Here is a 24,635-nt window from a genome sequence, read left to right as displayed (position 1 = left end):
CAGAGAAAAGCATGCTTCACAGAGGGAATGCTGGGACAGAGAGAGGGAGAGAAAGAGATGGAGTGGAGAAGTGGCTCTGGATGGAGAGAAATAGAGTGAGGGGGCAGCGCTGGCTGTCCTAACCCTTTTAGCGAGATTAACTCGAGCCGTAATGTCTCTCTCACATGGCCCTATGATTTATCTTCTGACTCAGCTCTCTCTCTGCCTTTTTTCCTTATCCTTCTATCTCAATAACGATTTTGGGTGGTACGGAAGAGCCTGCATTGTGTATGCGGCAGCTGTAGCATTAAAACACACCAGCAGTGTGGCAGCACTCGTACAGTAACTGTCAGTGCTGATACAACCCCTTCATCCACTCCCACTCCACTGCTGTCAATCAACTTATTTGTTTTATTTCAGCCTGCTTCCATTTTCAGTTTTTGTTCCATCTCTTTCTCTCTCAGAGCTCTCCTATTTAATTCAGTTCATTTTAGATGTCCATTACTGGCTGTTCCACCATTAACTGCAATCTAGCCAGACTGATTGCACTGCCAAACAATGCATATATCTGGCTCCTGCTTTAGATGCTCAATTTTTGCTAAAATAAATGGGGGGAGTGCAGACAAGCACTCAGTTAGGGCGTTTAGACTCCTTCCATTTAGACATCTCTGTTTCTTTTTATATTCCCCTATTTGCATCCATCTTTCATTGGGTTTTTGCACTTAAATGTAACCGCCCAACCCCCAATGTGTACCCCATTTCCATCCCCAAATTTTATTCTCACGTTCAGCTTGGCTCTGGGAACTGGAGTTAGGAATACGGGGCTGTAATTGCACTGCCTGGGGGCCGGTGAGGTGATCGGGAGAGCAAGAGTTGTCCCTCAGCATTAAATATTAACTCTTTTTTTCATCCCTGCCTCTTTGCTGACATGCCCTAATAAGAATCCCATCTCTTCATTTTTGTCAATGTCATGTGAGTTTCATTCCAGTCCCTTAGAGGCGATTTCAAATTGAGTTTCCCGAAACGAGTAATTTGAAACTTTTGAGACGGGCCTTAAGATTGCGCCCCATCCTTTCTAGTTGACCACATAACAAACTACAATCGGATTTATATGACATACGTCATATGTATTGATAGAATTTGTGTCAATTCGGCAAACAGATACGCTTCTATATTTAGTTTTGTAGTGCAAGCTCACATTTCTAAGATAGAGCGGGGGTTATTTTCCTCTCTTAGGCATTTGAACCTACTTATAAACGAAGTAAAAAAAGAATAAAACATCAGCTGTGTTGGCTGCAGAGACTAAATGCACCAGCCTATCTAACCAGACTATAAATTATAGATGCAGAACAGTATCAGATAACTTTTAATATACCCTGTACATAGATGTAATGTAGGATGATGAAGTGCATGCTTAATAAACTCTCATCTTTTATTTATTCATCGTACAGATCATCCTAATGCGATCTGCACACTGCACTGTGTTATTAGTTTAAACGTAGTTTCCAACGTTTCTTTTCTCTTTCATGTCGTGTAGTTGTTGGCGCCGGCCCTCAGATTGAATTTGTTTGACTCGTGACGCTGTTGTCAGGACGACTGCAGCAGCAGGGTGGAATGCCAGTAGAACAAAAGACTGAGCGTGACCTGACCTTGTAGCCTACTTCACACTGTTTATCCTCAGAGATCAAGAGACGGAGACTCTTTACCTATTTATAGGAAAACTAGAGTTTATCATAAAACATGTCATCTAGAGAGCATGAAAGGGCATGCAAAATATTGACTCAAATCAATATTAAATTATGTTTTTACCTTATTATATTACATTCTTGCTATTTTTATGCACAATTTATCAGGTATTCCAGAAGTTTCTCCTTTAATTAACATTGGATGGAATCATAGTCTGAAACGATTAAATAATGTTAACAAATAGCAAAATAATTACTCAGATATTGTTTAGCAAACTCTCTGGATCCATTTTAGGATGAAATGCACACTTTTTACAATCCAGTAAGTTCCCGATGGATATGGGACAAGATGGAAGTCATGGAAGACATGTTTATTTCCTCCCTGGATATTCTGTTTAAAGGTAAAATTAGTAGTTCTTTATCTAGCGTTAGCATCAGTGTTCTGTGTGTACTTTATGTAAAGATACCAACAACTTAGGCATAACTACTCAGAATTTTCCCGGTCATCAAATCTCTCCACCTTGTGAATGCCATACTGATGTTATGCTTCGGTTTTGTCTTTGTGTGACTTTCTACCTTCTGGCTTCAGGACTTTTCTGCTTCTTCGTCAGTTCAGGTCCTTATTCTCCCATTGTCTTTCTCTTGACCCTCTTAAAATGATTGTACACCATCCAGATGACTTAACAAAAATTAAACTTATTTTTAAATTAGCACCAAACTACTGAATGTGCCCTTGATTCAGAAATACATCAGTTAACAGAAGTAAACGTGTTGCAAAACAGCAATTCACAGCCATTTTAACCAAGCAAAGGTGAGAAAAAGGAATGGGAGGAGATTTTTTTTACCAGAGTGAAGTGCAGAGAAGTGTGTAAGGCTAGTGAATGATGTGAAGCATTGCAGGATGTTTAACAACCAATAACATTCCTAAATCATAACAGCATGACTGTAAATATATACTCTAGTGTCATTTGTCACAGGTCCGCGGTCCCAAAATGAAAACAACACCAGGGAGAGATGCATGAGGCGGAGGAATGTGGCACTCGGCAGGAGCTAAAAGATAAATTCCCATGATCTTTTGATGTCCTGTTTTAGCAGAAGACTCTAACCACACACCATAGTATGTAAACCTCAGTCAGTTAAACCTAGATGCTTAACCAAAATTTTTGAACCTCAGTTTTATGTCAAGAAACAGAAACAGATGTGCTTCAGATACGACCACTTTCTGCTTGATGGAAGTCATGCACTTGACTCAAACAGGAGTTATCAATTAAGCTGAGTAAAATATATTGATCTTTGAACGGAAGCTTGAAAATCAGAAAGCCCCTAATTCTTTAATGTCTGCGTTTGTTGTTTGTCACTGGTTCACACACTTCAAGAAGTGTATGGAGATGCAAACAATGCTCTGAAGGCCTGACTAGGGTAACTGAAGTTCACACGGTTTCACGCTGTCTTAATTTGCAGGTCTAATAGATGAGTATGGGGAAATGGAAAAATTTTTTTTTTTTTTTTTTTTTAAGTATTACTAAGCTACGATCAACTAATTGGTAGGTTAAACAAAGTTGACTTTTTAAATTTTCCGTTTTGCTTTTAGCAATTTCCTGCAACCTTTATGTCATATTATTACTCAACTCCAGTTTCACTTCGTCTGTCTGTCTGTCTTTTTCTGCTCGCCCTGCTCTTTGCCTTGTGACTGAGGGTGTGAGAGAGCCAGCAGCTGCTGTTGGTGCTCTTGCACCTGTTCTTGTCTCATCACAGCAGTGATGACTGATGTCAGGACGTACATGGACCCATCATGTCCCTCTCCACCCTCTCCACCCTCCACATCCATTAAACACACACACATGCTCACAGCAGGCCTTCTTTATCTACTGTTTGCTCATTTTGTATTTGGCAGCTCATTTGAAGATGTCAGGAAGGAAGTTCTAAATTTGCCACCCATTTCCTGTCCTGAAGTTAGTTTACACTTTATATTTTTCTTGAAGTCCTGTGAGTCTGCATGCTGAATATGATTATATTAATCGGTTTTGTTTTTATTTTGCACTTTTATGGTGAAAAAAAGAAAGAATACTTCACCATGGTTGTTCTATATATTCTTAAAATGCTGAAGAAACTAATGACCACTTTTCCATATGATAAAAATGTCAAGCTCAAATATGAAAAAAACTTTATTTATTTATTTATTTATTTTAGACTTATTCATGTACTACTCTATTAGGTGTTTATTAATAGTAATACAGTAAATATCTTTATATTTTCAGTATTTTTTATTTTTCATTTAAGTTTTAGTAATTTGTTATGTGCCTTTTTTATTAGCTTTAGAATATATTTATTTAGCATGATTTTATTTACATTTTATAATTTTAGTAATTTATTATTACTGAAATATAAACTTATTTCAGTTAGTTGTCAAAGCAACATTTCTCACTTTGATTTAGGTTTAAGTTTTCATCTAATATTTAGATTTTATTTCAACAACGAAAACAACTTTTATTCGTTTGTTTTAGTTAACAAAAGTAACAACATTGCAGATAGGTAGTCTAAATCTTAAGTTCTTCTAAGTCTTATGAATACATACAATAACTCAAAAGGACTGCAATGTAAGTCTTGACATCTGCAGTAGTGAATGTCATCCAGCTGTAACTACTGATATTCCCACTTCCTTCCCACTCACTTGTATTCCCCCGGCAGTTCTGCTTCCTTGTTGCCATAGCAATAATGTTCAGCACAACATCATCACTGAAAATTACAGCCCTCCACAAAAATCAGCAAGGTTAACACTTTTCCTGTTTGTGTACATGTAGGTGGGTGGTTGTTTTCTCATGAATATTCATGCACGGTTTGTGTCTGAATGTACTTCTGTATTTAATTTAAATATAAGCATCTGTCTGCTTGAGTTAGTATCCAGAAGCCATACTCTGGGTATTTTTTTTTTTTTTTTTTTTTTTTTACTTAAAGCGGTTAAAGTTACTTATGGTAATTAAAATGATCTGCTTTTATAAGCAAATATAAGTTTAACGTTAAACCAGAGCTTATTAGAGAAATTAAAAGTAGAAATCTGAGTACATTTAGATAGATTCATGCTTAAGAAAAAAAGTATACCAGTGGGGTATGAAATAAAAGTTTAATTCATAATAAATTCTCAGAATTTTTTCTCTGAGAAGTTAAAGGTAATATCTTATGCAGTTTTGCTTCTCAAGTGAATTTATCCTTTTTTAACATATGTTCACCAGAAAATGTGAATGTACTGATTTAGAAAGTTGTATTTTGATATTCAGTCTCCTCTGAACAGGGAGGTTATTTTGAGGACTGACAATAATCAAGGTTGTCAATATAAAATGAAAGGCGTAAAAGGTCAAGATTTATTTTGAAAATAGACGCAAACTTAAAGTGACCAAGCAGATATAGAAAAACTGTAGAAGAGTGAAGATGCTTTGAGAGCAGTGTTGGGAGGACAGATTATTAGCTTATAATTTATTTATACTGTTGTGGGCAGCAATGTTCCTGTTTATGTGATTTTTTTCTACTATCATTAAGATCTTTGGTTTCATTTCCAACCGCACACAAACACTACATGTCAAATGCGCTCTAATGAGACACACTTTTCTCTCTCATAGTTCATAACCTCTGTGTGGAGCATCCAAACATACAGTTCTATTAAACTCATCCATTGTTAATTCATAGTTTTTTTTCCCCACACAGCATAGCTTTAAGGAGTGTGAGATACTTTTTTTTTTTTTTATCTATTGGCTATTTTGAAATCATGAGGGACTAGAATATTAATAAGCAGCTGTTACGAGCTAGACTCAAACATGCTTTGCCCATTTGAGCAGCATTCGGAGCGCATGCAATAACCACTGCTTCTGTTGTTTGAGCACTCAGAGAAAGGACTGATGATGACAGGTGTTAATGGAAAATTGAGTTTACATTTGAAGCTGTTGGCCATGAGGGAGCGATCACCTTTCCGCCTGTCAGATCTGTGTGTGTTTGTATGTCAGTGTGAGTGTACAGTATGTTCGTTCTGTGGAAAGGTACTGTATACACACCATTCATCTGTATAATACAACAGTTCCTCTGTATGTGCTTGTATGGCCCCAGCCAGAACATTAATGAAAGCAGGTTATAAAGTCGAGGGGAGAGTAAATTGTTAGATTAAAAATGGCACTGACTCACTCACTATTACTTATAGTATAGTATCATAAGAGACATGATGATTTGCGACAAAAACTAAAAGTAAGAAGAGAGAGAAAAAAAGAAAAGACATTAAAAGTTGAAGTGAAGAGGCAGCTGGCTCTTTTCACAGCGGCGTCTGTTCTCCAACTGTGTGTGCATGTGTGTGAGGGACAGTACCTTTGACTCTCCGTCTTTCTGAAATTGACTGGCCCAGTTCTGTCTGTAACTCTCTTGCCAGAAATTGGTGGCACTAAAATGATCCATCCGTCTGAAAACTGCCTTGAGTTTTCAGAAAAACTCAAAAAACTGCCTAAAGTTTTCAGAATGCTGTGTGGTGACCTGATGCGCTTCATAAATACTGAATGTTTTTGTGTGTGTGTGTGTGTGTACGGTCTCCTCTCAGTGTGATTGTCTGTCGATGTGTCTGCTGCTCACAGTGAGAACGTCTCCTGTCCATCTGCTTCATCACGCGTGCTCTCTTTCTTTCTTTAAATCCGATTATCTCAACCACTCGCTATCACTCGCACCCACCCGCACGTGCCCTTGACCGCACCCATCCAGCCCCTGCTGAGGTGGAGATTGAACAGAGGAGGCACTAATTGCCCTTTAATTGCCCCTCTGTCTGTCCAGCTGCTCCCCCAGGCAGAAAAGACGAGCGGACAAGTAGTATTGTTCAGATCTAAGCAGTGAGAATAAAAAAGAGAGGTGGAACAGGGCTGGGAGTTTTAAACAGATATTATTCTCTTTTTTTCCATCAGTAGCTTGCCTTCATAAAACAAAAAAGAGATCTATATAAAAAAAGACATCAAAAACATTCAGTGGGTTCCAGTTTTGTTTGGATAACAGTCACAAATCAAGCAAGGTATTTGCGATATTCGGGATTATTATTCTAAAGCCATGAAAAATATTTTTGTTATTTAAAATAAAATAAATAAATGTTAAAATACTTAAAAAAAAAAAAAACTAAACTTATTTTATATACAGTAGCTAGTTGCCAATTCACTTTCATTTAGTGTAACTTGATGTGCTAAAATAAGTAAAACTGAAATAAAAATTAATAAAACTATATAGGCATTTAAAAAAAAACTAATAAAAAATACTAAAACTTTAAAATTAAAATATTAAAATAAAAGCAAAATATTAATCAAATCTATAATAGTGTCTGAGTGATAGCAAAATAACTCTGGTGATTTTGTATTTCTTAATAAATCAGCAGTGATTTCTAATGGACAACTCTGCCCCATGAGACTTGCTCTGAGGTGATGTCATCTGGCTGTTTTCCCTGTCATGTGGACATTCATAGTGCCTCACCAGACAATAACGGACTTCTCAATATGTAATTTTTATATATTTAGAGGCACGAAACAGAACCGCAAAAATAAAGATTGTTTTAACACAGGTTTCTAAAGCACTTTTTTTTTTTAAAGTGATACGCTTTTAGGCATCTGTCTTAGAGCTACAAACCAGTCAACCAATTAAAAAGATCATTACATTTATTACATTACACACTGATTTATTAAATAGAATCAATCAAAATAATTACATAAGAAATTTGCTGAGAAAACCTCCCAAATGCAAAGTCCTTTATTTCAGAAGTGTCACGGATTAATGAGATAATGAATAAAATGTATTTGTTATATAAGCAATATAAAATGGAATATATCACAGCTGAATAAACTGCTAAGGCTGCTGATTTCGGACAGGACCATATAGAAAGTGATGGAGATGAACTTAAAAATGACAAAGTTTTTGACTGTAATATAGACTACAGAGGATGGGAGACCGAGAGTTATGCTCTGTAAATGTTAACACATACTGACCTTTGACCCCACTATTACATACTGAGGTCTCTGAAGCATTCTCTGTCAATGAGCAGAGAAATGTCACACCCACACACACACAAAACAACTCTATTCTACTGGGTTGTAGTGTATACACATAGTGCAAATCATTTTTTACTATCTTTATGATGTGTGCTGTCCATATCAGCTCATTTCATTCTTGTCGAGTGCTAATGCGGAACAATTCTACTAAAACAGTCATTCTGGATCTGACTGGTGTGTTTTGGTCCCTGTGTTGTTTTGATTCCGTTTTAAAGGGAAAGTAGCATTTTTTTTCCCAGTGTTTCGTCAGTCTTTTAAACTGGTTTTAACCCCTCAGACAGTCTGTTCTGTTTAACACATTACAGTGGTCATGAGCTGTTTGTTTTGGGATCTGTGGGAGTCATGAGAATCTGTTAGCGGGTGTGTTTATGTGTGTTGTCTATCAGCCAGAGGCATCTAGGGAAAAAGGAGGATCCTAGAAGAGATTATTGTCTGTCTGGATGCCACACTACTCCTGTGATGTTTCTAAACAAGGCAACTCCATGCTCATATTACACATACACACAAAAGGACTCTTAATCTGGGTTTCATTACACAACAAAAAGTAGTCTTGAGATTGGAAGTGTTTTGAAAAACATAAATAACTTACAGTATAACTTAGTTTGGTGGGTAGCTCAAAAATGTGCCACATTAGATTTAATATTTATTATTTATAGGTGTTTGTTTTTCGATCAGAGGAACTATGATTTCCATATAAGATTTAAAATGTTTGCTACATGAAAAATCTATAGTGAGTAAATAATCAAGGCATGTTTTTCATACAATTTTATATATACTACTAAATGACACTTTAAAATATATTTACGTGACATATATTCACACAGACACACACACACACACACACAAAAGTCTTGATGGTGATATAAAAGATGCATTCAATTCTATTAAATATTCATGATGTTTCCAAATTTGTTGCCTTCAAAATCATTGAAAATATATTGAAATATAAAATATATCCCCCAGTCCCACTGTGGACTCCCTAATATGCTCCTACTACTCAATTTCACGAGAGCAAAGGGTTATTGACACTCTTTTTGCTTTCTCTCTTGCACCTGGTTCTGTGCAGCTGGGCTTCATGTTTGGAGGCAGCGGGAACACAATGGCTGTTTCAGACTCACAGCGTGTGGATCATTTCTCACTGCGTGTGACTCCGAGGCTGCTGCAGTAAAAAGCCGTCTGGCAAATTATTATGAGTGTTGTTCACTGCCACCTTTCCAGTCCTCGATCCTTCCTGCCAAAACCAAGTCCAATTGTCAAGTAAAATAGCCATCATTGCTATTACACGTCATTTTTTGTCTCTTTTCACTTTTTTTTACAGTATGTCTGGCTTCAGTCATGGTCAAGGTGACTCCAGAGGTGGAAGTGATTAAAGGAGAGACTGCCAAACTGCCTTGCAGCTACACCACCTCTGCACCGGCCTCTGCTGTGGTCCAATGGTTGATTGTAAGCAGTCAAATGACTTTATATTATGAAAATATACCACTTTTTTCATATGATATCTTTTTTTGTTTTGCATTTCTTCTTGCAAAATGCTGTACTGCACTGATGTATATGTGTTTCCATCATCCTCAGGAGGTTGCAGGTGCAAGAAAACAAATTGCTTTCAAGTCTCCACAAGGTTTTGGTGTTGATCCAGGCACAACAATGACAGATCGTTTAACCATGGAAGACGACCTGTCCCTCACCATCTCCAAAGTCATGGTGGAAGATGAGAGAATCTACATCTGCCAAGTGTCCGCAGGAACTGTAGGGTTCTCTGAAGATAAGACCCAAGTCAAGGTTTTCTGTAAGTCTGACTGAAAATGTATACATAACATATTTATTCCCTCCTTATTAGCTGAGCATGTTTCGTTTGAACACTTTTGTCCACTCCTCTACGATTTCCATAAACTAAATGAGACATATGGCCGGCCACTTTTACCCCTATTCATTAGTCTTGGGTGTTGTTTATGAGTTTGCCCTGGGTCAATTATGGCTGTACAGATTGCATTTGACATTATTGATTAATAGAGTGATTGCACTTGTCATGTTTGATGGATGTCATTTTATAGGGTTATGAGAGCCAAAGAGCTCCATGTGCATGAAGCATTACACTAATGACCACTGACCTGAGAGCAGAGCTCCCTGTCCTTGCCCAACTGATCCCAAATCAGATGCAAAGCATTGGGAGTCTGATCTTACACTGAGAAAACATTTAAGGGAGGAACATTTAATCAGTGATGGGGTGAGGTGTGTTTTCTTAAGAGACTGCATGCTTGGGTATAGCTGTACTTGCACTGAAATTAAGTACCGGCACAGAAGTAAGATGTAAACCGTCAAGCTAGATATTCTAAACATGTTCCTTGTGTGTTCCAAATAATATAGAAACTAAAATAGATGTCAGATGTAAACTGAAAGTGACAAAGACATGTATAATGTTACAAACGATTTGTTCTGGTTCAAATAATTGCTGTTTATTTGAGTTTTCTATTTTATTTCTATAAACAAAGAATCATATTATCAAGGTTTCCGCAAAACTATTTTGCAGCATAACTGTTTTGATAATAGTGAGAGATAATAATGAGAAATTGCACCACATCACTGCATCTTGCCATCACAGGAAAAGATTACATATTTTAAAACATAGAAAACAGTTATTTTAAAATGTAATAATATTTAATAATATGTTATAATATGAATAAAAAAAAAATCTGTATTTTTGATCAAATAAATGCAGCCTTGTGTGTGCGTGTGTGTACGTGTGTATGTGTGTCAGTTACTGAAAATCACCTTTTCATAACTAAAATGTCATTTATTTCATAGAAGGTGAGACAGAAAGGTGGTGCAACACCATATATATATATATATATATATATATATATATTATATTGTATATTATAGACCATAGTCAGGGTACATGGTGTATTTATATCATGATTTGTAGAATATTTAATTTATCACAGTTTATAGATTTTTTTTAAATTACTTTGTGTGTCTCTAATTGGCCTGCATTATATTGTATTGAAATTTCAGCCCCCTGCTCAGCAGTTCATTATTTCTTTAGAGACCCTCCCCCAGCTATGTGTGATGGGGTCACTGATGGGGACACTTTATGAAAAACTAGACAGCTGTTTATGTGTAAGAGGGTGTAGGCTATGTGGGATAGTGTGTGTGTGTGTGTGTGTGTGTGTGTGTGTGTGTGTGTGTGTGTGTGTGTGTGTGTGTGTGTGTGTGTGTATATGTGTGCACACAGACTAGAGAAAACAGCAGAACGGACTCTTTGTTCATTTTCCACCCCAGACTGCATGGAGCGAGAGAGGCAGTAATGGCTGTAATAATTGTGAATGAGAGCAGGGGGACTGGAAAACAATGACATCTCCTCCCAGGAGACGAATGCTGCTGCCTGCTTCATGGCTAATGGCTGCACCAGAGGGACATGTCTTTATGTAGAGAGAGAAAGAGACATCCATCTCCATGCAAACTCACATGTTCTCTGCTGCTTTTAAAGTGTCTTTCAAACACATTTTGAGAAAGATTAAGACATGAGAGAAATGCTTTGGTTCAGAAAGATCATGTGGCAAGAAGAGAGACTGAGAAACTAAGCGCTCTTGGAAGAATGGCATGACTGCTAATTATATTAAAAATGATTCAGTTTATTTTTGTACCAGATGACAGCTGGGAGCAGTGATATGGTGACCTTGCGTGTGAATTGGTGGGTAGGGGAGAACTCACAGCTCGATTTGAAAAGGGAATTAGAAATGTCATAAGTTTAATGCATGGCTTTTTTATACACTTAATTTTTTCATGTTTCCATTTGGAAAATTTGGGGGCAAATTCCCTAAACAAGCTTTTGCACAGACTATTTCTGTTGTAACCAAACACAGCTTTGGACCCAAAAGCAGAACACAGACTAAAAATGATGCAAATAAAATGTATTTATTGCCAAAATCAAGCAACACAATCCATCTGTCATTTGATGTTGAAGATTGTTGGCTAAGGTGAACTGGAAACCAAACAGGCCATAGATATGTTGGTAAAGCAGAGAGAGTAGTTTGTTGATCTGGCATGGCAGGCAGAATGCAGGTGGAGTGAGGTCTAAAGCACAGGAGAAACAGAATCAGAACTCCAACAAAACACATAACACAAAAACTAGTCTAAAGACACTGGGAGACCTTAGCACAGCACCACATAGACTGAACAATCTGGCAGAAAATGATTGAAGACCCAGGGTTTAAATACTGGAGGCGGATGAGTTGATTGGCAGCAGGTGATTCACATTCAGCAGTCAGCTACAGAGAGGCGTGCATAGCCATGCCCCCGGATTCACAAACACACAAGCACAGACACGCAAAAAGGAAAAACACAGCTGGCCAAAATCCAGATCCCTGACAATTTTAGTGCAAAAACCTGATTCTTATTCACTAACTAGCTGCAATACGGTTTTAGCTGGGGAACAGCTTTTCAGCACAAACACACCTTTGAATGCAAATTAGGCTCATTATATTGTGCCTTATTCACAAAATTCAGCACAGTTTGCCTTGCACATTTAATGTTATGATATTATCGCCCACAGACAGCACGTAGTAAACTGGATTTCATTTAAAATAACTTTCTTTGAATCTCTATTGATCGTGGCAGCAGTTATTTATAAAATAATGATTAAATGATGAAGAGGAGCATTATAGCTAGGCATCCTGGCTATACATTCAGTGTAGTGTAGGCAAATGATTTAAAAGATCCAGTTATTGGCTGTCAGGATACCATATTTCTGACTTGATTTAAGTTATTAATGAACTTTTCTTTTCCTATCACAGTTGCTCCAGAGAAGCCAACGATCACAGGAAATAATCAGGCTATTACCGTCAGTTCCGAAACTGACACCTCCTCTGAGGTGAGTCTTGCATATGTTCTTAGCTGTATGTGATAGCTGTGAGCCTTTAAATGTAAATTCATTTTGTGCAAGGTTACAATGACTTAATGAAGTTAGAAAATCAGAAATTGTGTAACAATATTCAGCGTGTGTGGTATGTTTGTTTAGGTGGGCAAGTGCATCAGTAGGAATGCTTACCCTCAGCCTCGTATTATCTGGTTTAAAGATGCTACCCCTCTACCTGAAGTAAAGGACCAAAAGGAAAGTAAGTGCAGAATCAGAAAAGTGCTCAGAATTTGAAATTCCTTTAAAATCTCTTTTCTGCCCGTTGAAGTCTGAGAAGACCAACAATTTGGGATTTAGTGTATATATATCAGAGCATCTGCAGGATTTTTAAGATCAAATTTAAGACTTGTTTAAGACCTGAACAAATAAAATGAATCCCATTTGAGCAGGGTAGGGCAATGGTAACATTAAACTATAAAACTGACTGTAAAAAGCATGATTTATTGTTAAGATACAGGTTTTCACAACACACAGTCCCTCCATTTTCAGGGGCTCAAATGTAATTAGACAAATAAATATAATCATAAATAAAATGTAAATTTTTAATATTTTGTTGCGAATCCTTTGGAACTCATGGACATCAACAAAGACTGGGTTTGTTTGTGGGTCTTTCTGCCTTTAGGTTTGTCTTCAGCAAGTGAAATGCATGCTCAGTCGGGCTGAGATCAGGAGATTGACTTGGCCATTGCAGATTAATTATCTTTTTTACCTTCAAAAACTCCTAGGTTGCTTTTGCTGTTTGTTTTGGGTCATTGTCCATTTGTACTATAAAGCACTGTCCAATCAACTTTGCTCCATTTGACTGAATTTAATTGGATTTAATTGATCAAAATTGACAAATATTTACATATAACCAAAAAATCTGTTTCAAATAAACACTGTTGTTTATATTAATCCTTCTATTAATCTAGGAATCCTGAAAAAATGCATTAGATTCCACAAAGATATTAAGAAGCACAATTGTTTTCCTAATTGATAATAATAAGAAATGTTTCCTAAGCACAAATTCAGTATATTATAACGATTTCTGAAGGATCATGTGACACTGACAAATGGAGTAATTTATCTTTGTAATCACAGGAACAAATTATATTTTAAAATATATTTAATATTTCACAATATTACTTTTTTTGTGTGTTTATATATTCTAAAAGATATTTAATACGTCCTAATACAATACCCAAAAGTCCCCTAAAATAATGAAATGTATTAAGTACCTTTCAGAATATATACATGTATATTCTTTTTTTTTTTTATTAGCATAGTAGCATTTCGCTACTCTTCACAGACCTGTAGACATCTTCCAGTGAAGTTAATCTTGTTCCTCTCTCTTTCTCAGAAACATATATGATACCTAGTGTGGTGAAGGAAGCCTCAGGCCTGTACACCATGACCAGCACGCTGTTCATGCAGCCGGTTAAAGCCGATGCTAAATCTGTCTTCCACTGCACGGTGGAGTACAGCATGCCAAACAACCAGATCAAACAGGAGAGCTCCGATAAGTTCAACCTCTCGCTGCTCTGTGAGTCCGACGTGCACACACTCACAATGTGTCAACTCTACGCTCATTTACCTCAAACTCCTCATCCTGTGCTCTCCTCCAATCAGATTCAACAGAAACTGTGTTCTTCAAACTGAAGAATCAGGGGCCAGTCAAAGAGGGGGATGATGTGCTGATGGAGTGTGAGACTGATGGAAACCCTCAGCCAGAGTTTGAATTTTATAAAGAGGTGAGTGACCATTCATGCCAAATCACAACCAAATGATCTGGCTGATGATATTATTCTTACTCAAGTATTTACGTACTCACTCATAAGGACACAAGACTGGAAGGATTGAAAGGAACACTAAAAGTGAAGCGTGTCACTCGAAAGGATGCTGGAATCTATAAGTGTGATGCTCTGGATTTTGATGCCGAAGATGGTGTTGAACTTATGAAAACTCTTAGCTTAAATGTACACTGTAAGTATCAGTCCTAGACACTATAATAATTACAATAAACTGGACGAGTTGCTAAATAAAACATAAATGATCCTTTCTTATCTCTGCCCTCCTTCATTACCAGTACTAATTTAGACAAGCTTTACAGACCATCTCAATGGAATGAAAAAGAGACTACAATGAATAGCGTGATTAAATACAGTGGCGAAGGCAAATATTTAAATTGGGGCAAATGCTTCTCTTTCGTCTTCTTTTTGTATTGTTAAGATACTATTATAGTATTTGTTAATATTTTAAATTAGATTTCATTTCGATATTTTTAGTTCTAATTTTAAATTTAGTTAATTTATTTTTTACATTTTATGTGCTTTAGGTATTTTTTTTCTATTTAGCTTTCATTTTTTTTAATTTCAGTTTAAATTTTGGTCATTTTAGTACTTAAAACTATTTCAGTTGCCAACGCAACATTTGTAATTTTAAATGTTTAAATGATTTTTTTTATCTAGAATTTATATTTTATGTTATTTTAGCTTTATTTTGATTTTTCTTTTCGAAAGATTTTTAATAGCTTCAGTTTTAGTTAATAATAATGGCACTGTTTCTCATCATCGACTTAAAAGAGAAGAGTATCATTTGAAAACAATTTCAAGTGAACGATTGTTCCTAATTTTTCTGTAACACATTCACTCTAATATTGTAAACTCTTTAGTTCTTCCAACACTACAGTGACATCAATCAATATGTCAATTAAATTATGTTATCCTGGTAACATTACTTTTTAACTTAGAGCAACAGTTGCTAAGTTAGGATTGGTCTGTAATGTTTTAGGGCGGGGCTTAGCAAAGGATCAGTTGTTACGTTCAGGTTTAATTGATTTTTCCATCACCTTTGAGCTATATTCATTCTTTTGTCACTCTGTCAGATCTTGACCCTGTATCAGTGACTCCAGAAGGCCCATTGCTTGCTGCTAAAGGAGATACTGTGGAGCTTCAGTGTAAGACCAAGTCCTCTGATGAATACACCCTGCAGTGGAAAAAGGCATGTATCGATTTCAACAAGCCTCCATCCCCATGCCAATTTTTCTACTTCTACTGTGATGTTTCTCTCTCTCATGTATTTTTTTTTTCTCTCAATTATGTTCTATTAGTTCTTATTAGTTCTACGCTGTGTCCACCTTTGGAGTTTTCAGTATTTCAGTATTCAGTATTTTGGCAGATAGTTCTCCAAAAACGGAATATTCTGCCATCCTTTTCTCACTCTCTTGTCAATCCAAACCCATAGGACTTAATTAATCTTCCCCCGTTAAAAAGTCCAGGTAACCAACGTCCAATAAGGCCATAAAGTCTTTGTAACGAATCCAAATGAATCAAGTGGTTTAATCCAAGTCTTGTGATGAGATATGATTGCTTAATATAATGAGTAGATTTTATTTAGACTTATGTTCACATATAAACACACATACATAGAGCATATCACACATGAAAGATTGTGTCATGCTTCATGCACTAGAACAAGCAAACAAACTTCACAAGACTTGAATTAAACTGCTACAATGACTTTATAGCCTTTTCATATCTTCAACTTTTTGGTTACCTTGACCTTCATGGATGCACAGAAACCTCTGAGATTTCAAATAAAATATTTTAAATAGTGTTTCGAATATGAACCGAAGCCTAATGGGTTTGGAACGACACAAGTGTGAGTAAAACAGTGGAAATAGTGATCTCATTTGACTCAACATCTCATGTGATCTCACTGTATGCCACAGGACTCAAAGGAGCTGTCGCAGACGGGTGTGTTGACTCTCCAGTCAGTGACTCTGGCTGATGCTGGCGTGTATTTATGTGTCGGAGCTGTACCTTCAGTGCCAGGTCTCCGAAAACAAGCCAATGTCACCCTTACCGTCACAGGTACTAAGTGCAAACACAGACACACACAGCTTTATAGTGGTTTATCAGTGCAAAGTGTCAGTACAAGCTGTCATCAGTATCAAAGCAGCTCGCTTTCAAGAGATAGAACTAAACGATGGGCTGTCAACAAACTGTCGACGCTTGTTGTTATACCAGCTGCTTTCCGTAGTGTGGATATTATGTTTGGATACACGTAGGAGTTCATTGCCATAAGAAAACAAGAAAGTGTGTTTGTTTTCTGCTCAGAGTAACCAGTTAAGCTCAACTGTAAGTAAAAACACAATTCAAAATCTACATATAACATGATGTGAAACAATATTATAAACTTTTAAAGACAAACCTCTTAGGTTGTTAAACGATGGTACATTACCATCAGGTCAATAAGTCAGGTCATAAGTCATCTTTACCACGAAAATGAGAACAGATGCTGCATTCACATTCTCCTTGGAAGTTCCTTCTTTCAAATCATACTTACGATATGATGTGCGCTCGTGTGATTTCGAGTTCATGTTCATCTTTCTTTTTTTAATTCCCAACCAAGTCAGGAATATTTTTAGTGCTAATGCACCGTAATGAAGAGAAAAGAATGCACATTAGGTGTGTAATTGATGCTGATCTGCGTGTTTTATCATTCTCTTGCTGCCACAGAGGATGATGGGAAATGTTAGTCTGCTCATAAACCAGCTAAGTGAGTTGGGTTGTCTGGCAGTAAACAAAAATGCTTACAAACTAAATGGCACTGTCAACATTCACATTTACAGCTTATTATGATCCACAACAATTTGCTTCCACCATACAAATGTAATTTATACGCCCCCAACTCAGGGTGTAAACAAAATAACAAATAAGGTCCCAGACTTTAATTAAGCCGCTTGTGTACGTTCAACTTGTAAATACATTAATTCTGATAAGAATTACTAAATGTGTAAAGAGTTGTAGTGAGCCAAAGCTACAGTAGCTTAGCTAACTAATATGGGATGTTCTGGCATTAAAGAATGAAAAAGATGTTTTATAATAAGAAACTACATCAAAAGGAAACAAAAAATTGTCCTTTTTCCAATTATCATAGACATTTTGCTTCAAATCAAATGTTGAGATTCATCTTGGAGCTGTTTTATTTGGTTCAATGCAACGTCCTGAAATGGAGATATATATGGAGATATATATTTCCAAGGCATCTAACAATGTTGAACTAATTCCTATAATAACACATAAGCTTTTAAACACCTTGCAGTATGAGACATACTGTATACTGTAACACCAGGAAAGGTCTCATGTATGTTATCTGTGCCATTGGAAAATCCTTTCATTCTATAGTTGATTTCCTGGTTTTGTTCTATAAGCCATCATGGCATTTATTGTATTCATGAGTGTAGTTCACACCTCTTCCTGGTTTCCAAGAAAGAATAGTGAGGCATTCATAACATGTTCCATGAATTCTCCCTTTGTTCTGAACACATGGAATATGATATCATATGAATATGATGTTTTACTGAATCCTCAGATGTCAAAAGGTAGATGTCAAACTGGTAGGTAGGTTTAATTTAGAATCTTTGTCATCAATTGATGAAGGAATTTACACCTCAAAGACAGGTTAAAGTAAATGAGCTCAAATATTGGCCACTGATAATAAACATATGTTTTTGTTTTGAGGTGCACCTGAGATTGCTGCTCCACTGAATGGTTTTGTTGATAAGGAAGGAGGGATGGTCACTCTCAACTGCTCTGCTCTTGGTCATCCTGCTCCACAGTTCACCTGGAAACCTTCTGGCAAAGAGGTGCGTGAATGTGCTTCAAATAGATTAGGTTTGATCTTTAAATCAGAAAACTGCATTCGTTGTTTTTTTCATCTGTGTGTTTGTGTGTAGTCCGTGACAGTAGTGGGGGATAAGGTTATCAGCACAGTCACTCTTGAGGCCTCGGCCGCGGTTCTGAAGGATGGTGTGATTTGTGAAGCATACAACAAGCATGGAATAGACAGCAAGAACTTCAAGGTGTCCATCAAATCAGGTTAGTGCATCCTGCTCTTACAGACTATGTTGGGACTGGAATACTACACTCTAAAAATGGCTGTGTTAAAAATAACCCCACTGACAACCCAGTGCCGGGCAAATATCGGAACAAAAACACCCCAGCATAGATGCTGTATACTGCCCTCTGGTTTTTCATAAATCGGTATGAAGAACGCAGGGATAAACATTTCAGACAGTGCTTTTGTACATTGTCGCATGACCTCATTATGTTGTATGGTTTATTCAGCCAGTAGCAACCAGATATCTCAATTTTATAGGAATGCTGTTATTATTTATTTTTTTAGCCCATTTTGTGTAAAAATGTCTGATTCTTTTTTTTTTAACTCTTGTTATGTTACCTAATTGATATTCATGAACCAAACTATTCACACTGATACTATTTATAAAATGATTACCTGTTCTTGAGTTGCATATCCTTGTAGACACTTCTTTTTAAGGTTTTTTTTTTTTATGTTTTTGAAAGACATGTCTTATGTTCACCAAGGCTGCATTTATTTGATCAAAAATACAGTATAAACAGTAAAAAAGTAAATTTATTTTAATATACTTTAAAATGTAATTTATTCCTGTGATGGTACAGATGAATCTTCAGCAGCCATTTCTCCAGTCTTCAGTGTTGAAAATGGTTGGGAAAATACCTTTTTTCAGGATTTTTTTTTTTATAAATAAAAAGTTAAGAATAAGACCAGCATTTATTTGAAAAAGAAATCTTCTGCAATCAGTATCTCCACAGACTCTCATTTACACTCAAAATGTTACCCATTCTCTAAGTCTTGTTCTTTTATTTCCTCTGTACAGATCCAGACAAATCATCAAATCCCAATGCTGCTAACCGAGGTAGACACTTGTCCCAGCTCTCTCTGCTCCTCCTCTCCCTCTCAGGACTCTTTCCTGTACATACTCCGTGATCTAGCTTTCCAGCCCTTTTCACTGTATATCACGTACTGTTACCAAACACTGTGTATATTGTATATTGTATTACGTGTGTGATCTTTATGATGTCCGTCCTCTATTTTGTTGATGCTGCGTCTTTAACTTTTCCCTCATTTGGGACAATAAAGGATTCTGTTCTATTTTACTTTCCTCTCTTTCCTTCCTCTCTGTGTCTGGGTGTTTGTCTCTAAATACCGCCGTCCATTCATCCTTGAGTGTGCTGTCAAGTGTTTAGCTCGTGAGGTCACTTCAGCGTGTGTATGTGTTTGTCTTCATCTTGGTGATGGGCCTCGTTGTGTGTGTGTATGTGGGTTAATGGTAGAGTGTTTTTTTTTCCTGTGTGCTGTTCAATTGGACTCAACTTTCTCTTTCCCATAATGCTGCTCAAAGGAAACCCTGTGTTTAAAACAGGTCTGTATAACCCCTGCTGCTTTTCTGTCTTTGCGTGATAATAAAATAGTGCATGCGTATGCAATTGTCTGTTTGCTTACAGCTGTGAAATTGTGTGTGTTTGTATATATTTTTTTCAAACTGTGACCTTATTAATCACTGATTACTTGGGTCTCGTTTTAACATCGACAAAAGAAAAATTGCTTATTGTTCTGGTTTACTACCTCCCCACCCTCCTCAACATGCCTGTTCCCCATTTGTGGTCCCCTTTATCTTCGTCTCCCTCCCAAACTTATCACTTCTTCTTCTCGTTCGATCTTCTCAGCGGAGAAACAGCAGGGAGGTTCTAGCGCTGTCGTGATTGCCGTGGTGGTGTGCGTTCTACTGCTTCTCCTCCTGGTGGCTCTGCTCTTCTTCCTTAGTAAGAAGGGCAAGCTGAGCTGTGGGAAAAAGGACAAGAAGGATATGTGAGTAGCATGAACCATGATAACAAACGTTTGCAGGTCATGTGTTCACATTTCCATTTATTCACTTCATACATTTTGTCACTTTCTCCTTCCAGGGCATCTGGGGAGGTGAAAGGTGGTATTGTGGTGGAAATGAAATCCAGTGAGAAAGGCAATGAAGAGGCTGGTCTGCTAAACAAACCACATGCAGAACAGGTGAGGGGTCACAGGCAAATTTTAGCAAGGTGGTTCTCAACTGTACAAAAAAAAAAAAAAAAAAAAAGGTCGGGTGAAAAAATGTTCTATCATCTTTCAGCATAACAGATACATGTATGATGTAAATATATAATTAATCTGACCTGTACCCATTAAAATACATAAAATATTAAGTGATCATACTAAATTTTATTGTATTTTAAATGATAAACATTTCTCTAAATGATAGAAAACATTTTGCTGACAAATGGGCAAAATGGAAAAAATTGGTAAAGATTTAAAATGACAATTAATTAGTTCTTTAGACCTGAGCATGCACTGTGATCCTTAAAGGGATAGTTCGCCCAAAAATGAAAATTACCCCATAATTTACTCAACCTCAAACCATCCTAGGTGTATATGACTTTCTTCTTTCAGACAAATACAGTCGGAGTTATATTAAAAAAACATCCTCTCTCTTCCAAGCTTTATAATGGCAGTGAATAGGGGTTGAGATTTTGAAGCGTTGAGTGGCGTTCCAGCGGATGACGTAGGACGTAGGCATAACGTAGGCTCCAGTGAGAGCAGAGGAGAGAGCAAAACAAAACACTGGTCATGAATTAGAAGTGCAAAAATGAGGATTTGTAAAGAAAAATGTCGGAGGATTTCAGTATAGGTCAAGAGGAGAATTCCTTTTCTTTAAGCAGAGCATGGTTCTTGCGACACTAGCGTATTCTTACCGGAGCTTTCACTATGAGTACGTCCTTCGTCATCCGCTAGACTGCCACTCTCTTGTGAACGCAACTATGACAGTTAGCATAAATTAGAGATTACGGTTTATAAAGTTTTAAATATGGATATTTTTCTTACACAAAAGCATCGCTTCACTTCAGAAGGCCTTTATTAATCCCCTGGAGCCAACTTGAGCACTTTTTATGATGGATGGATGAACTTGTTTGGGCTTCAATATCTCGACCCTTTTCACTGCCATTATAAAGTTGGGAAGAGCCAACACATTTTTTAATATAACTCCAATTGAATTTGTCTGAATGATGAAAGTCATATACACCTATGATGGCTTGAGGGTGAATAAATCATGGGGTCATTTTCATTTTTGGGTAAACTATGCCTTTAAATGGACAAATTGTCTTTAATCTCAAAAATTGTATTACTTTACGCAGCTAAATGATGGCCAGTAAAAGCAGTGTGTGTTCATTAACAACCTTTCCACTTTCACAGTGATAAAAACGAAGTAAGAACAAGATCTCCAGAGACGTAAAGGATGGTAATGAATTAAGAGTGCTCTGATGGAGGAGAAGAGAGGAGATGGAGGAACGAGAAGACAAATTCATTTTAGCTGTACAGTTTTCTTTTTTGAAAGATTGTGGGAGGGGCTATGATGCTGAACTGAGGGTGGGTTTCAGTTTAGAAGTGGGAGGGGCAATAAATGTAAATCTGCCATTATTTTGATAAGGTAACATACTGTGTCCTGATTGTGTAATCAAGCCAATCTTTGTAGTACAACTCTATTAAATAGAGCGCAGCTTAATGCAGAGTTCTTCTACCTAAAACAAAGCAGAAAATTCACTGTGGACACTGGATGTTGCTCTTCATGCTGTGCTGCACCCTGGTTATGTCGATTAGTTCATGTTGTTGAAATACTGCAGTACAGCCTCTTTTTGCATTACAAACTGCACTGTGTACATTTGTGATTGTGAACTGCACACGTGCCATCACCCTGATTAGTGAACCCTACAGATATGCTTTGGCCATGATCTGCATGGAGCATATGGATGTGCCATTATACACACTGTCCAGTTGTTCCTTTCAATGCCTTAGATATTTTAGACCATGCCTGCATGTCCCACACCTGTATGTTTTGAGCTATAACCAAAAGCCAGAGGTGACGGGAAAGAAATAGCGTGTGTGAGAATCCCATTCAAACCATATATCTGAATGCATGGACCCATTCCGCTCAAGTCTGAGAGTTGTGGAGGAGTTACAGAACTAACTCAATCATCTCATTTCCTCTGTACTGCACTGAATTCCATTCGACAGCCCAAACATGTTCAAAGACTTTAACCTAACTCTGTAATTATTACACATGGGTTAGTAAGAGGACAGGTCTACAGGTCTTTTAAAATGCATCCTAATGGGATTAATCGTTCACTGTTTTTTATATAACTCCACTATTCTTTTTGGATTATTAAAATGTTGAGCGTGATTGGAAATGATCTACTCACTGAGCAGAAATCAAAATGAACATACTGTCCCAAAATACTATTCTGTTTGAAGTTTTTCCAACGCTATTAATGTCACTAAGTTTTTCATTATTTATATTTAGAGAAACATATCAAATTAAACACTTTCAGCCTTTTCTTAAAGATTAAAAGTTTTTGCGCTCTGTTTAGTTATGTGAAACCCCAAGGCTTCATACTTTCATAATTCACACAACAATGAATTCTGTCATCATTTACACATTCTCATTATCGTTCCAAACCTAGATAACTTTTTTTCTTCTGTGGAACAGCTTTTGTACATAATGAAAGTCAATGGAGTCCCAAACCAAACTGGATCCCACTGATTTTTATTGTAAAATAAAAACACTGAGAATGACATGAGGGTGAGTAAATTATGACATATCAGTAAATTTCCTATTTGGGAGAACAATCACTTTAAATTCTGAGAGCAAGGAGATAAAAATGAAAACTTGGTAAAAGTTGAAGGGCAGGGCCAGAACTTTTCCACTGCTGTCAGAGTGGAAATATTTTTTGTTATTTATCAATAATGTTGTCCATTGCCACTTTCACTTTGTTTTAAACCAAAAAAAATGAGTGAACATGGGGTGTAAAAATGATTTCTTTAAGCTTGTATATGACGTTACAGGTTTCTGTGTTTTGCATATATATGTATTTTGTATCTTTCTCAGTAAAAGCACACGGTTGTTCAGGTGGCACAGCTGGAACATTCTAGAATCACTATGTTGTTGGAAAACCCTGTCATTTTTTCCCCAGGCCCATAATGTTAAACAAAGCTGTGAGCCTTGTTATTTGCTTCAAATAACAGATTCACAATCTGCTGTTCTTTGAGTCGGGTCCTCTGCATGTCAGAGCAGCACCCAGGGACAGTTTTTCAAACATTTACACAATTTCTGAATATGGTCACAGACACTTATACAGTATACATACAGTGTTTCCCTGTACCAACAAAACAGTGATTGTAGAGTCTCTAAGCAGCAGGTTTGGTACAATTAGCTGAGGGTAAAAAGAAGACTGAGGTGAAGTGAGGTTTGGATTCCTTGATTTGGACAAGACATTATTATTTTTTTATCTACTGAGTCTTTGTGTGTAGTTGAGAGTATTTTAATGAATCAGTATGTATTAATTGTCCAGTAGACACATGGAACATGAGCTAAAATATCTCTAAAAATCTCAAACACTGGAAAATGTATGATGGCCCGTTTATGAAGGCCTCTCTTTTAGACTCCTCATAGAATATTTGTAACTATTATCTTGATGCTCTTTTTTACATTTACTGATCTCATTTTGCAAAATGTAGTCATATGTTCTGTCAATGTAATGTGTGATTTATAGTTATGGTCAATATTTGCATACAAGTTATTTGAACTCCCATTTTCTAAAATAATGTGTAACAAAAAAAAGTTTTCTTAAGAATACAGGTCTTAACTACTGAATGATTTAGCAATTTCGCTGGTTTTGCAAGAAATAAGAGTGCTGTTTTGAATAAGATGTCATACTTTATGGATGTCTGCAATTGTTTGTGCTCTCCAGGTATACTGTATATTTGTGGTACGCATTTGTGAACTTTGTAGCTTGTCTTCTTCTGATTGGAACTGTGTAGAGTTTATACTGTCAGACAACAACAACTACAACAAATCCCAATCTGTCTCTTTTTTTTGTGTGTGTTTAAAATTACTGTAACCCTCAGGTAACTTTATAATTTAAATAGATAAACCAGTTGAGTATGTTAAACATTTTTATTCACCTTCTTAACATTAATCTTGAGTTTCCCTTTGGGGTTTCAGTCTTTGTTCTCTACTTCTAATGACAGTTCAGATTTAATAGACATTAATCTGTTGGAACCGTCAGGTAAGTGACTCTATCAGGTATGATCTTGTTAATCATTAAATGATAA

The 24,635-nt window shown here is 36.7% G+C and overlaps 1 protein-coding gene across 2 annotated transcripts in view; it reads left to right on the top strand.

The window, feature by feature from the left end:
* LOC109058443 (basal cell adhesion molecule-like) overlaps nucleotides 1–24,382 on the top strand; it is a 49,274-nt gene extending 24,892 nt beyond the window's left edge. The window contains exons 2-17 of one of the 2 annotated variants that reach the window (XM_042740946.1): nucleotides 9,036–9,160; nucleotides 9,290–9,503; nucleotides 12,511–12,587; nucleotides 12,735–12,831; nucleotides 13,972–14,154; nucleotides 14,241–14,362; nucleotides 14,450–14,594; nucleotides 15,496–15,611; nucleotides 16,342–16,483; nucleotides 18,137–18,261; nucleotides 18,352–18,493; nucleotides 19,315–19,353; nucleotides 19,840–19,860; nucleotides 20,165–20,306; nucleotides 20,402–20,501; nucleotides 21,720–24,382. In XM_042740946.1, the coding sequence (XP_042596880.1) occupies nucleotides 9,036–9,160; nucleotides 9,290–9,503; nucleotides 12,511–12,587; nucleotides 12,735–12,831; nucleotides 13,972–14,154; nucleotides 14,241–14,362; nucleotides 14,450–14,594; nucleotides 15,496–15,611; nucleotides 16,342–16,483; nucleotides 18,137–18,261; nucleotides 18,352–18,493; nucleotides 19,315–19,353; nucleotides 19,840–19,860; nucleotides 20,165–20,306; nucleotides 20,402–20,501; nucleotides 21,720–21,722 (1,793 nt within the window). In that variant the 3' untranslated portion in view covers nucleotides 21,723–24,382. The remainder of the gene's footprint in view (nucleotides 1–9,035; nucleotides 9,161–9,289; nucleotides 9,504–12,510; nucleotides 12,588–12,734; nucleotides 12,832–13,971; nucleotides 14,155–14,240; nucleotides 14,363–14,449; nucleotides 14,595–15,495; nucleotides 15,612–16,341; nucleotides 16,484–18,136; nucleotides 18,262–18,351; nucleotides 18,494–19,314; nucleotides 19,354–19,839; nucleotides 19,861–20,164; nucleotides 20,307–20,401; nucleotides 20,502–21,719) is intronic. The other variant, XM_042740947.1, reaches the window with a different exon arrangement.
* Nucleotides 24,383–24,635: the final 253 nt, after the last annotated feature.

The sequence above is a fragment of the Cyprinus carpio genome, chromosome B16, assembly GCF_018340385.1.
Source record: "Cyprinus carpio isolate SPL01 chromosome B16, ASM1834038v1, whole genome shotgun sequence".
In the NCBI taxonomy this organism is placed as follows: domain Eukaryota; kingdom Metazoa; phylum Chordata; class Actinopteri; order Cypriniformes; family Cyprinidae; genus Cyprinus; species Cyprinus carpio.
Note: the sequence above shows the minus strand (reverse complement) of the source record. Positions and strands in the feature narration are given on the sequence as shown.